This window comes from Oryctolagus cuniculus, chromosome 8 (assembly GCF_964237555.1).
Source record: "Oryctolagus cuniculus chromosome 8, mOryCun1.1, whole genome shotgun sequence".
NCBI classification, from domain to species: Eukaryota; Metazoa; Chordata; class Mammalia; order Lagomorpha; family Leporidae; genus Oryctolagus; species Oryctolagus cuniculus.
In genome coordinates this window covers 93,825,286-93,839,184 of record NC_091439.1, presented here as the reverse complement: position 1 = coordinate 93,839,184, position 13,899 = coordinate 93,825,286, and the positions used below count along the sequence as shown (strand labels likewise).

Sequence of the window (13,899 nt, the reverse complement as noted above, 5' to 3'; positions counted from 1 at the left end):
GAGAGTGGAAGTTACCTTGATCATAGGGACCGTGCTTTGTAAGTGTTGATGAGAAATGTTTATCAAGAGGTATATATTCTACAAACCTAGTCTGTATAGCGCAATTTTCTTGTGAAACAGCATTGAAGGAAAATATAAACATGGCCTTTTCTATTATTTTTACTGAATAATTGTGGTTGATAGCAAAATCTCATTCAGAATTGTTTGAACTGTATGAGGATACTTCAGTTTATGGAAAAAAATAGAATTAAAAAATAAATTTATTTGGCACAAAACTTGTCAAAATCCAAGCATGGTTTCTTCATAATATGCAGTTTTCGTGATCTTTTTGAAGACCCCTCATATATTCAGCTGCCAATTTCAGTGTTGAGAGAGTATGCACAGAGTACATAGAGGGGCAGGCATTTTGCTCTGCTGTTAAGATGCCATTTGGGGCCGGCACTGCGGCTCACTAGGCTAATCCTCCACCTGTGGTGCCGGCACACCGGGTTCTAGTCCCAGTCGGGGCACTGAATTCTGTCCCGGTTGCTCCTCTTCCAGGCCAGCTCTCTGCTGTGGCCTGGGAGTGCATTGGAAGATGGCCCAAGTGCTTGGGCCCTGCACTCGCATGGGAGACCAGGAGAAGCACCTGGCTCCTGGCTTCAGATCAGCGCAGCGCGCCGGCCACAGTGGCCATTGGAGGGTGAACCAATGGGAAAGGAAGACCTTTCTCTCTGTCTCTCTGTCTTTCTCACTGTCCACTCTGCCTGTCAAAAAGAAGAAGAAGAAGAGGAAGAAGAGGAAGAAGAGGAGGAAGAGGAGGAAGAAGAGGAAGAGGAAGAAGAGGAAGAGGAAGAAGAGGAAGAAGAGGAAGAAGAGGAAGAAGAGGAAGAAGAGGAAGAAGAGGAAGAGGAAGAGGAAGAAGAAGAAGAAGAAGAAGAAGAAGAAGAAGAAGAAGAAGCCATTTGAGTCACATGCATCCCATATTGGAATGCCTGGATTTAAATCCTGGCTCTGCTTGTGATGCTAGTTTCCTGTTAATGAGCACCCTGGGAGGCAGCAGATGATGGCTCAAGTCCTTGGGTCCCTGCCACTCATGTGGAAGGTCCAGATGGAGTTTCTGGCTCCTGACTTTGGCCTGGCCCAGTCCTGACTGTAATGAGCATTTGGGCGAATGAACCAGAGGATGGAAGATCACTCTCTTTCAAATAAAATGAAAATAAATTTAAAAAATTTTAGGAAAACCTGCTATTTCCCCTCTCTGTGAATATTGAATGTGCCTGAATTTCATTGATGGGTGGACACAGGTGAAAAGGTGTCACCTGACTTCTGAGAGTCCCCTAGAAATGACAGCTTCTGCCATGGTCTCCTGGGAGACTCGCTCTGAGGACCTTCAGCCATTGTGTGAAAAGTCTGACTGCTTTGAGGATATGATGTGGAGATATCACCTGCAGAGACTGGCTAGAGAGAGAAGCAAGGAGCCCCACCTCTTGCAGACCCCAGCTTTTTGATTCCTTCCAGCCCAGCTGCCAAACCTGCAAATGGAAAGGTTTTCAGGATGGCCCCAGGCACTGCCACCTGCCCCTGCGTGAGGCAGACTGAGCCCAGTCAACCTCCAGATTTGGGAGCACATTTAATGATTGCTGTGGTTTGAAGCCCTCTCTGTGGAGCACATTACTAAGCAATAGGGAAGTGGCAGAGTGTCCCATTCGTGCCCTGTATTGTTAGCCTAGTCTTTGCTGTCAGTGTGTGGACTTGTTCCTGTGCTCATCTCACTGGACTCATTGATCTGTAAATTAGATGGACTAGGACCTGGACTATCTGCCCCATGTGATCGCGGTGAAGGTTAGGTAACAATAAAGTCCTTTGAAAACTAACAATTACTGTTTCTTACATTAAACAGCAGGATTTCTAATATATCAGAAACATTAAACACCATCACTAAAGCTCTATTCTCAGTGGTAAAATGGAGCTGATTTTTTTTCCTCAAAATTTTAAGCATTATCAGGCATTGAATGAAAAATCTGGGTGGCTGATTTTGTCATGTGAGTCAATTAGCATGAGTTTTAAAATCCCTGAGAATAAAAGTTGAAAATTATGTATGTTGCTAACTATTTTATGATTCTCTAGATAGAGCTCTAGCCCAAAGTAGGTCCATTCCCCCACGGTTTTCTATTAGCAATTTTGTTAAGATCTGATTTCAGAATTGACCTCTGCACAGCATCAGCATTTAGATGTGTCATCCACAAGGTGGAGGCAAAGGTTCTCATTTGAATCCTGCATCGTCTCCTTTTCCTGGTGGAGCATATACAGCAGGTGCCACGATGGATGCTTCTGTCCTGGAAGCCTGGGGACAAAGGCACCTAACCTGCTATTAGAAACTTTATGCCTAGAGCAGATGCAATATGAATCCCAAGCCCCTGATCTACAGATGAGTAAATCGGTACTCCTATCATTAGTTCCAAAGTAAACCTTGCCAGAAACTTAAGCTATGAAACTAGGATCCTTGTGATGAGTGTGAGGGGAGGAACAATTAGGTGCTTTCTTGGCCTAGTGGAGAAAAGAATATTTCAGCTCTTGGAAGACAAGGACAAGGATGAAATAGCCCCTGGGAAAGGCAATCTTTTGATTTGAGTATCAATGACCGGCTTTCTTTAGGAAGAGAAAAGTTTCATTCTATAATTACGGACAAAATGCTCAAAATGCAATGCCAGATTGAGAGATTGACCCTTGCTCTGGTACGATCACTTAGCCAACAAGGGTTAATTGAGCTCAGATGCCTTCGTTTTCTTCATTTGGATGAGGGCTACAAGCCTCTGAAGCTGTGGTGTGCAGGCTGGCTGCATAGCAAGTTCAACTCAGGACTGGTCATTGGTATTTTTCCCCCAAATCTCTGTGATTTTAAAGCACAGTCAGGGTTGAGAATCACTGGTCTATAGGTTGAATGGGGAGAGGTGCACCAAAGGAAGACCAGGAATAAAAGTGACTTTTTAAGATTTCTTGCTTATTTTCAGATACTTATCTAAATGGGGATTGGGTGAACTATGAAGCTGGTTAAACTCTTGCTTCACTATGACCTCAGACTGCTGAATTCAATGAATAACTGATGGCTTTTTACTTCTTATAGTTTTATTTTCAAAAGTATTTTATGATAGGCAATGAGAAAGAGGGAGAAAAAGGAAAGAGAAAGAACGTGAAAAAGAGAAAGAAAGAGAAAGAGAAAGAAAGAGAGAGATCGTCCCATTTATTAGTTCACTCCCCAAATGCTCAGAATAGCAACAGCTGGGCCAGGAGAGCGTCAGGAGCTAGGAACTCAGTCCAAGTCTCCTACATGGTGGCAGGCACCTAACTATTTGTGCCGTCACCTGCTGCCTTCCAGGGTATGCTTCAGCAAGAAGTTGGAATCGGGAGCAGAGCCAGGACTTGAACCCAGGGAGTTGACATGGGATACTAATGTCCCACGTGGCATCTTCACTACTGCCTGCCTTCTTCTTATGTGTTTTTAAAAATGTTTTAATATTTATTTTCATTTAGGTTGGGGGGGGAGAGAGAGAGAGTCAGACAGACATAAATCTTACATCCACTGGTTCACTACCAAAATGACTGCAAAGCCAAGGCTGGGTCAGGTAGACGCCAGGAAGTCAAAACTTAACCTGAGTCTCTTACCTGGGTGGCAGGGATTCCGCTACTTGAGCTCTACACCTCCCTGGATGTATATTATCAGGAAGCTGGGTGGAGTACAAGGAAGTGGGGATCAAACCAGGCACTCCAATGCAGGATACAGGCATCGGAAGCAGTGTTTTTTTTTTTTTTTAATTTAATGCATTAAAAATTTTGAGGGGCTGGCACTGTGGCTCACTTGGCTAATCCTCCACCTGCAGTGCTGGCATCCCATATGGGTACCAGTTTTAGTCCTGGTTGCTCCTCTTCCAGGCCAGCTCTCTGCTGTGGCCAGGGAGGGCAGCGGAGGATGGCCCAAGTGCTTGGGCTCCTGCGCTCCCATGGGAGACCGGGTGGTAAGCACCTGGCTCCTGGCTTCGGATTGGCACAGATCCGGCCACGGTGGCCATTTGGAGGGTGAACCAACGGAAGGAAGACCTTTCTGTCTCTCTGTCTATAACTCTACTTGTCAAAAAATCCTTTAAAAATTTTTGAAAATTTATATAAAGGGCACACATTTCACATATTCATACACAGTTTTAAGGATATAATGATCCTTCCCACTCTACCTTCCCTCCATCTCTCACTCCCACCATCCCTCCTCCTTCCTTTCTTATTTTTCTTTAAGTTTTTGCAATGATATATCTTCCATTTACTTTATAGTGACAAACTTAACCCTGCACTAAATAAGGAATTCCACAAGTAGAAAAACCCCTGTTGTGTACAACAGCCATCCCTGCTTTCTTAGGTTTTTAAACCGAAATGCCCTTAAAAAGCAGCTTTGCTTTTCCAAACTTTCCAGGTGAGGTATGAAGACACTAATCCTGGGAAGATTATTTAAGATGATGGTGTAGGGGTGATGTTTGAGAAGCACCTGTAGGGTGAGGTAGGCATCCAGAAAGCAGGTTGGTGCTGTCCCTCCAAAGACTTGAAATTAGGTGACTGATGACAACTGAAAGCTTGTGTGACAACTTGGCTCAGCTCTGACACCAATTCGTTTGGTGAAAGAATCATCTAGACATTGCTCTAATGGTGTTTTGGATGTGATGAAGCATTACCACCAGCTGACTTTATGTAAAGATTGCCATTGGTAATGAGAAGTGGCTTCATCCAATCAGCTGAAGGCCGTTAAGAGTGAAAACCGAGGTTTCCCAGCAAAGAACTCTACCTTACGACTTCACACAGAAGTTTTGCCTGCAACTCTGGACTGTCAGCCTGCCCTGAGGATTTCACCTTCCCAACTACACGGTGAGGAGTAGGCCAGTTTTTCTTTTATCTCTCTTTTATTACTTCTTTGGAGAACTCTGATACAACTTGTAAATTCTGTTCTCGAACATAAAGAATAGCTTCCTTTTTTCATGATGAGAACAGGTTTTTGGATGAAAGTGCAAAGTAAAGTATGAAAAACTGAGGCCTTCTTATGTAAGACGGGAGCGAGTGAAATCAGCTTTGGCTGACAGCATTTTCAAAACATTTTTTCCACGGCAGACAGCCCTTGGGAAGTAAGCATATTTGGGCAATGTCTTAACAAAAATATCTCTACTTCTTTGAAGTGAAACAAATATGGGCACATTCATATGTATACAATCTGAAATTAGAGCACACTAAAGTGACAGAATATTGTATCGGCAGTTCTTAAGAAAAATGGTAAAAGGTGCACAAGTTTTCTGGGCAATATAGTTGTGGGAACCACAAAAACACTCCTTCGATCACATAATACTCTGACTAGTTAGTGTCAAAAAAACAGTGTTACCTGGCTGTGTATACCAGTACTTGACCACAATGAATCAGTTTGCAGGAATCCATCATTTATAAATATGACCTCTCAAGAACCGAGCAGAATTTTCAAAATTAACTTTGTAAAACAATAACTGGTAAATAAAGGAGAAGGCGCTAGTGATTAAATGCATTTAGAAACAGAACTAGATGCAGTAACTGGGACTCTTCAACTGATAGTTACTGTTAGGCTTCCAAACCTGCTTTGATTAGGGTCCATGTGCTGCAGGTGTGCCCATCAGCCTGTCCCACGCTGGAATTGAAACCCAAGCACTTAATTTGTTATTTGCTAACTCTGTGTCCCTGAGTCACTGATTGGCCTTGTAGAGTCGCCGTCTCCTTGTGTTTTACCAATAATAGTTGCTTCTCAGTGTAGTTTCAAGCTTCAATAAACTAATTTTTAATAGAAGTAACGAAGAAGAAAGTTCAGTGCTGTCTAAACATATAGTGAAGAGTTTGCTGCTTCTTGACTTCACGGCACCTGAAGAGCGTCTACTGGAGGTTGATTTCTCAGTTTGGGATCTTTGTCAGAGTGGGGGCTGCACCGTCTGCCATGGAAGCTGCAAGGGAGTGGGCATTTTATATCCCAGTTCCTGGAAGCTAACGCATGAGCTCTTGGCCTTGTCTCAGTTAGTGAAATGCTCCTTGCTGTGATTAGACTCTTGAAGAGTGAGAGGGATGATTTCAGTTGACTTCGGTTATGTTTGCCATGAACTATGCATCAGCTCTATCCTATATTCTGTATCTACTATGAAGTGAATTCAAATTCTCTGATGCAATTCGCTCTACATGTAGAATGTTTTCCTGGGCTTTTTATTAGTTTCGGAGAGACATTTATTCTGAAAATATCTTGCATAGAACAATGTAGAATTAAGGCACATGGAATACCACAGATATTTAAATATCACTGATATTTGATATAAATGGAATGAAGCTGAAAAATAAACATGCCTTATAGAACTGTGCTTCAGTAAATTGCTTTTGGGAGTTTTCAGGAGAAATAAACTTGTTCCAGCTACACAGATTTTCCTTTCACAACACAGAATTACCTAATAAACACCATGAAACTGCCGCAGGAAGCATGAAGGTGCTCTCAGGAGGAGGTTTTATTTTGTTTTGTTCCGTTGTTTTTCAGAAGTGACTTCTCCCAGCTGTCCATGCTAGAAGGATGGCTAACCCTTCCTTAATGGTACCTGCTGAGCCTGAGAATTAGCCAGGGATGGAGTTCGGTGTGTTGGTCATTGTAACATGGATGCTTAATGTTGTGAATCTTTTAGAAGGAAACAGCAGAGATCTAGAACAGAGCAGGGATTTGTGAGGGTGAAGCTGCCTACTTTGAGTGTCTCGGTCAAAGGCACAGAGACAGGGCTGAAGAGTAACAGCAGTTTCAGTCATGTATATGGTTTGCATTATAGTTCATTTTATTTTGTAGCAAATCATTGTAAGAAGACATCGTGGCTGGGAGAAGTAGGGAGCATCCTACATGTCTCCCCAGAAGCCCAGTGCTTGTGCTCAGGTCAGGCCAGCAGAGGTCACTGCCCAAGGTGGCTGCAGCTGTAGAACTATGAGAATAATGAAAATGAGTATGTTAGAAAAATAAAGTTAATGGACAACAATCATAGTGCAAGCGCACTTAAAATTTATAGAAAATGCTTTAGAAATAGGGCAGGATGGGGAGCAGTGGTGCTATAGCATAGTATGAAAAGCTGTCACCTTCACACTGGCAGCCCATACGGACACTGGTTCCTGTTCTGGCTGCTCCACTTTCAATCCAGCTCCCTGCTAATGCACCTGGGAAAGCAGCAGAAGATGGCCCAAGTGCTTGGGCCCCTGCCACTCGTGTGGGAGACCTGGATGAAGTTTCCAGCTTCAGCCTGGCCCAGCTCTGATTGTTGTGGCCATGTGGGGAGTGAGTCAGCAGATGGAAGATATTTCTGTCTCTCTCTCTCTTTCTCAGTAACTCTGACTCTTAAATCTTTAGAAAAAATTTGTGAAAAATGGAATTAAAAATAAGTTTATTTTGGTGAAAAAATTTGAAATCCATCTGAGTGGTTTTCAAAAAGTTCATCTAGCTTGATATATGTGTTGAAATTTTATACTGTACCTCATAAAATATACAATAAAAGTTTAAGACAAAAATTGTTAATTCATAAAAATTAATACTTTGCAAAAACTGTGCATGAATTTCAATTTTTTTGCCAAAATAACCTTTTTTAAAAGATTTATTTTATTTATTTGAAAGAATTACAGAGAGAGGTAGAGACAGAGAGAGAGAGAGCTTCCATCTGCTGGTTCACTCCCTAGATGGCCACAATGGCCGGAGCTGCACTGATCTGAAGCCAGGAGCCAGGAGCTTCTTCTGAGTCTCCCACATGGGTGCAGGGGCCCAAGGACTTGGGCCATCTTCCACTGCTTTCCCAGGCCACAGCAGAGAGCTGGATTGGAAGAGGAGCAGCCGGGACTAGAACCAGTGCCCACATGGGATACCGATGCTTCAGGCCAGGGCTTTAACCTGCTGCGCCATAGTGGCAGCCCTTGGATTTCTTTTTCTTTTTCTTTTTCTTTTTCTTTTTTTTCTTTTTTTTTTTTTGCCAAAATAACCTCTTAATTCCATCATCTATGGACTTTCTGAAGTACTCTTAAACTGCTGAACACATGAATTTTTATATTTTTATATTATACTTATACATATGTTTTTTATATTCATGCCAAAGATACACTTGTCTAGCATGACCCAAATATCCATGATGGCCTGCCTCATGGATCCAGAATGAAAAAAACGTAGGGGCCGGCACCATGGCACACTAGGTTAATCCTCTGCCTGCGGTGCTGGCATCCCATGTAGGCACTGGGTTCTAGTCCCGGTTGCTCCTCTCCCAGTCCAGCTCTCCGCTGTGGCCCAGGAGGGCAGTGGAGAATGGCCCAAGTGCTTGGCCGCCTGCACCTGCATGGGAGACCAGGAAGAACCACCTGGCTCCTAGCTTTGGATCGGCACAGCTCCAGCCATTGCAGCCATTTGGGGGAGTGAACCAGCAGATGGAAGACCTTTCTCTCTGTCTCTCCCTCTCACTGTCTGTAACTCTACCTGTCAAATAAATAAATAAAATCTTTTTAAAAAAGTAATAAATTCCTGAAGTAAATAATAGTGACAATTAAAGCCATTAATTACTATTGTGGCAGGAGGCATTGGTTAGTTTTTTTTTTTTCCCCCTTCAAAATAATGTTTGTGATTTTTCTGTGCTATCAGTATGAGTAATTACTACCAGAGCAAAAAAGTGAAACATTAGCATAATACACACACTGCTACCTCATCAAGGAATTGAGATAATAGTCCAGTAGTTTTTATTTTAGTCAAACACTAAGCAGTGTGAATTTTGTCAAATTACCTTCTTTGTGTTAAGGTAAAGATGCCTCCCCTTTTTTTCCTCTTCCAAGAAAGTATAATAAAATCATATCACAGTTCTATTTGCATGGCACAAGAAATCCCATCTTTCATTGCCCTCTATGTGCCTATGACTTGGAGTTAGACGAGATGGAAGACATAAATCTGTTGAAGAACCCTCAGCCTCAGTTCTCAGGTTTCTCTCACAGCATGAACACCCTTCTATGCTGTGTGTGATTTTAGGTATCTAAAACAGCTTTGAGACTTAATTCTGTACCCTGAGGTGGCTCATTCACCTTATAACAACCTAGGGAATACTTCCAAAGCTGAAGGGGAAAAAAAAATACTTGGTTTTGTGAGATATATTAAGAGACAATAATTCCTTCTCCACTGGCATATGCAAATGTAGCCATATTAAGTTTGGGATTTTTAAAGAAAAAAATTGATGAAGGGGATCAATTACTGTCAAACCAACAACTCAAGCTTGTAAGAAGACCATAGGTGTGAAATAGCATGGAACTGTTGACCGAAGACATGAATTTTAGGTGTATTTAGGGATCAGAAAACTTTGAGACAAAAGGCTTCAGCTTCTACACATTTGAAATCCCTGAGTCGAAAGAGGTAAGTTTTTATAAAACACAGGCATAGCCAGCCAAAGTTCACCTAATGGTTTTAGCAATTGCTAGGCCCTGAATATTGTGCTCCTTCTGTCACTGAAGTGCTTACCTGCTGTAGTGAAAGAAAAACTATCAAAGAAAATGGCTATCTTCTGGAATAATTTAAAATATGATGAAAAAACTGCTTTATTTGGGGTGGCGAGGAAAGTTGTTTAGCTCTTAGTCTGGAATCATTTAAGACAATAACTGGGTTCAGAGCAGCTCACAACTGGGCCTGTGCTATATTGGGGCAGTGCTTTTGACAACTGAATGAATCCAGGGTTATTTAATAGTTACAACATTTTCCCTAAAACTTAAGACAATAATCTGCTGGTTGTATCTGGAAACCTAGAAGGAGGGTTAGATTGTGTTTTCTGGATATCAGGTAACCCAAGCCTAGCAGGCTTATTAAAAAGATATAATCCATTTTTCCAAAGCTGCATAACTATTTTTGATACAATTGAAGTTGGAAGCGTCTCAGCTTTATCCATGCCTGTTTATCATAATCAACATTGGCAAACTAGAGCTCAATGTCAATGTATATTGTTGAAATTAATGGAAGAAATATGGGAATGATTTTAGAATTTCTATCCAAATCAAATTGTGTTTTGGTGGCCAAAGACTGATACAGAAATTGGACGATTATTTAAAGGCCACAGTGATATACTAATATATCACAAAATTATCATAAAATTTATAATATGAAGATAATGACTACAAAACATACAAATTGCTCCAATAGAAATTTCTTTGATCTATCACTGAAATCACCTCTTGATTTAGTTAGCACTAAAACTATCTTTGAAAGTTGTTAGTTTAAAAAGAAATATTTTGAAATCCATCAAATTAGTATTTCCTCCCTTTTTAAAGGAGACTTTCTCTTATTTCAATTTGTTATCTTAGAACCCCAAAATATATATATGAGGGTATTTCATAAACTTCATGAAAAAACTGGAGTTAAAAGCAAGTTTATTTTGGTGTAAAAAAAAATTGAAATCCATGCAAGTTTTTTCATAAAAAGTTCATTTATTTTCCATGAACTTCTTGAATAACTCTCATATGCATGGATTTTGAATTATTTTTGCTCTGAATTCCATCAATGTTTTAAAGTACCTTTGTATCTTAGACACTAAGGAAATGCATTCAGGATTCTTGAGGAATCGCATAGCCCAGTGATGCAAAATTCATGGCTTTAAAACAACCTTTCTTCTTAATAAGGGAGGGAGGTGAGGAAATTTGCATATAGCCATTTTAACTTTATGGAGATCTAACAGGTGAATTAAAATAAAGGGAAAATTAGTTCACTTAGATGTGGACACAGGAATAATTCAGCAACAGAGGCAAGGTATTAAGTCGAGGGTATTTGCAAGTGCAATTTGCATTTTGATTTTTATTCCCAGGATTACTTAGAAACTCACTTTTCCTTTAGGATCTAATATGTGTGTGGCAAAAGCCAACAATACATTTTGGGTAGGAGAAACAAATTTAGTTTAGATTCATGGTGGTGATGATGATAATAGTAGTAGAGGCAATAGTAACAGCTTGGTCAATATTATTCATTATTTTTAATCATATTTATGGCTTTTATACACATTACAGTCTCAGCCATTATAATAACACAGTGAGGTAGAAATTTTCATTTTACCAAATAAGGAAAGTGAATTTTGGACAATATGAATAACTTGCTCAAGTTCCCAAAGATAGGTAATTAAAGTCTGAATTCTAATATAGATTAGGTGATTCCAGAAACATGTTTCCTGAATCAATTCTCTTATACTGTTTCTCAGAATGTTAGTTTTCCTTGTTAATGCTTTAGATGATTCAAATAATTGACAAATGAAAAGCTAAATATGATGAAATTCTGTAATTCATCAGCCAATGTATTGGAGGGCTTTTGTTTCCACATTACATAAGCCAGCAAAATACAGTTAACATCATTAAAAATTAAAAATCACTGATTCAACTAAAATTGGAGAAAACCCAAATGATTGTTTGCATCAGTTAAAAATCTCAGATATAATATCTTTAGCGTGAATATAATTGAATCTAGAGAGAAAAAGTTTTGTGGAAATATGCAAGATTAAGTTCACCTTCAGTTTAATGTGTGGAGTTACATCTAAATAAAATGCCTGATAAAGTAAGAACAGAAAGTACTTTTAAATGGGTAAAATATAAAATTTAAATAAGTGATTATATTTCAACAGTGTTGCTTTAGTTTGAAGAATGTTTCTTTCCTAACAAGGCTTCTGTGTTATGTTTTAGACTTGATGAGCTTTGTGTATAAACTCAACATTTTTCTACTCAAGTGCATCAGAAATCCTTAAATGATGGTTATGCTGTCATTATCCTGTATATGAGGTTGTGATGGATGTAGCAGGAGGCTGGGGATCAGTAAATTTGAAAGTAAATTTGCATCCATAATTAATAAAATCTCCTTCCCCCATTGTAGTATGTGGTATTCATTGATGCTGTATTAAAAAACAAACAACAACAACAAAAACTTACCTATGTTCAACATTTGCATCAGGGCTCTGGGAGATTTTTTATTTCAGCATCAATCTGACAATGAAAACAGAATGTTAGATTGTTAATGGAGTATTATGTCTGTAGGCTACTGAATCATACAAAAGTGCCAAGGAAATATTCCCAGGGGAGACTGCCTAAATTCAATCCTAAAGCCAGATGAAAGATTTAGCCAGGGCTAGCCTGAGGAATGATAGGACAAGCTGAACTGAGTCATTATGTGCCAAGGCCTTGAAGTAAGAGCAAGTTTTATGTGTTTGGAAAATTGCAAGCATTTCAGGAGGCAAAGGATATGATACGTAGTCAGGCTGGCCAGGAAATCAGAGGTCCAAACTCATGAGTTTTTTGTTGTTCTTTATTGTTGTTAAAAAACATTTGAACTTCAGAAGCAATGGAAAGCTATTACAGGAGTGCATTAACCATTTTGTGTGTTACAGAGGTTATTTTGTCCTTAGTACAGAGGTGGGATTGGGTATGAGGCAATAGAGCGGAAATGCTATGGGAGTCCAAATGAGGGGGTGTAATCCAGCAGAGAAGATTTCTTAAAATTAGGGCCCAAGAACATTGACAAAGATGAGTGGAAGTTTGGGAAATACTGAGTTCATGTTGATAGGGATTTGATTTTGATTGGATGTGTGTGGAAAAAGTGAAGGTGAACTCAGGATCACTAAATTATCATCTTGGAAAAGAAGTGAATGGTGATGATATTTGCAAGGTTAGGAAGCACAAGAGTAAGTTTTAGGGGGAGGTTTTGGCCATATTGCCTTTGAATTTCCTGTGGGATAAGAAGTTGTTGGAGAGGCCTGTAGACAGTTGAATCAGAATGTAGGCTGCTGGGGGAGAAAGCAGGCTGGAGGTAGAGGTTTGGAGATCAAAGGCATGGGCGTTTGTGAGAACTCCTGTGAAAATGCAGCGCCATGAATGTGAGGAAGGGGAGTGGAGAAAACTCTGGTAAACAAACTTAAGGGATGGATAGAAGAGGAGGGTGAGAAGAGCAAGAAAGGCAGAATCAAAGAGGACAAAAAACCAGAAAGTGATAATATTGATGCCACAGAAAATGTGTCAGGAAGGAAGGAATAGATGTGAGAATCAAGTATTTTGCAGAGAAGGCACATAAGGACTGAGAACTGTTTATGAAATTCAGCAAGGAGGAGATTGTTGGTATGAATATATTGATTGTGGTACAGTACGCTCAGAAGCCAGACTGAAAAGGGTTGCAGACTTAATGGAACTGAGGATTCTTCTTTCAAGAATCTTGGCTGTAAGAGCAGGCTAAAGAAAAATAGCCAGGAAGGAGTTAAAGCATCTTATTTATTATGTTTTGAAACAAGAAGAGTAACTTGGATACAAAGTGGACAGAGTTAGTAAAAAGGAAATGTTGATGTAAAAAGAGTGTAATTAGAAGAGGCAAATTTCCAGAAAGCAAGATGGGGGAAATTCAGAGTGACACTGCAGCCCTAGTATAATTTTTGCTACTTTAACATTAATCATTTTATTTTCAGCCAATAGTTTAGTAGTCCTTTAGTACCAATATTTTGCTTTGGTCATTATTACCTAATTAGGGCTGAGATCTATAACAATGACAAAGAGAGAGTCACAGACTAACATGGAATAAACTTAACATTTTCCTTACAACATGCAACCTCTGTAACTCTTATTCAACCCGTATATAAATGGGGAATTAAACTAGAACTTAATATTTAGAATTGTGTTGTTCCATGAATATATATACACATAAGCATACTGATGTTCAGCTTCACATGTCATGAAATCTGTCCCTACAGAGAGGGAAATCAAAAATGGAAACGCCAGTTTTCCCTGACGTGGGAGACTGGAGGTGATGGGCTTACTATGTTGTCAGACTCTTTTCTGCACAGCTCCCACTTGGTCACCTGCATCTATCTCAGTTTTCAAGAATGGAAT

General features: G+C 40.0%; 1 protein-coding gene across 1 annotated transcript in view; it reads right to left on the bottom strand.

Moving 5' to 3' along the window:
• Positions 1-6,816: 6,816 nt before the first annotated feature.
• Positions 6,817-13,899, bottom strand: part of GC (GC vitamin D binding protein) — a 47,631-nt gene continuing 40,548 nt past the window's right edge. Inside the window, 2 exon segments of the mRNA NM_001082204.1 lie at positions 6,817-6,977; positions 11,959-12,012. Of these exon segments, the coding sequence (NP_001075673.1) occupies positions 11,977-12,012 (36 nt within the window). The 3' untranslated portion in view covers positions 6,817-6,977; positions 11,959-11,976.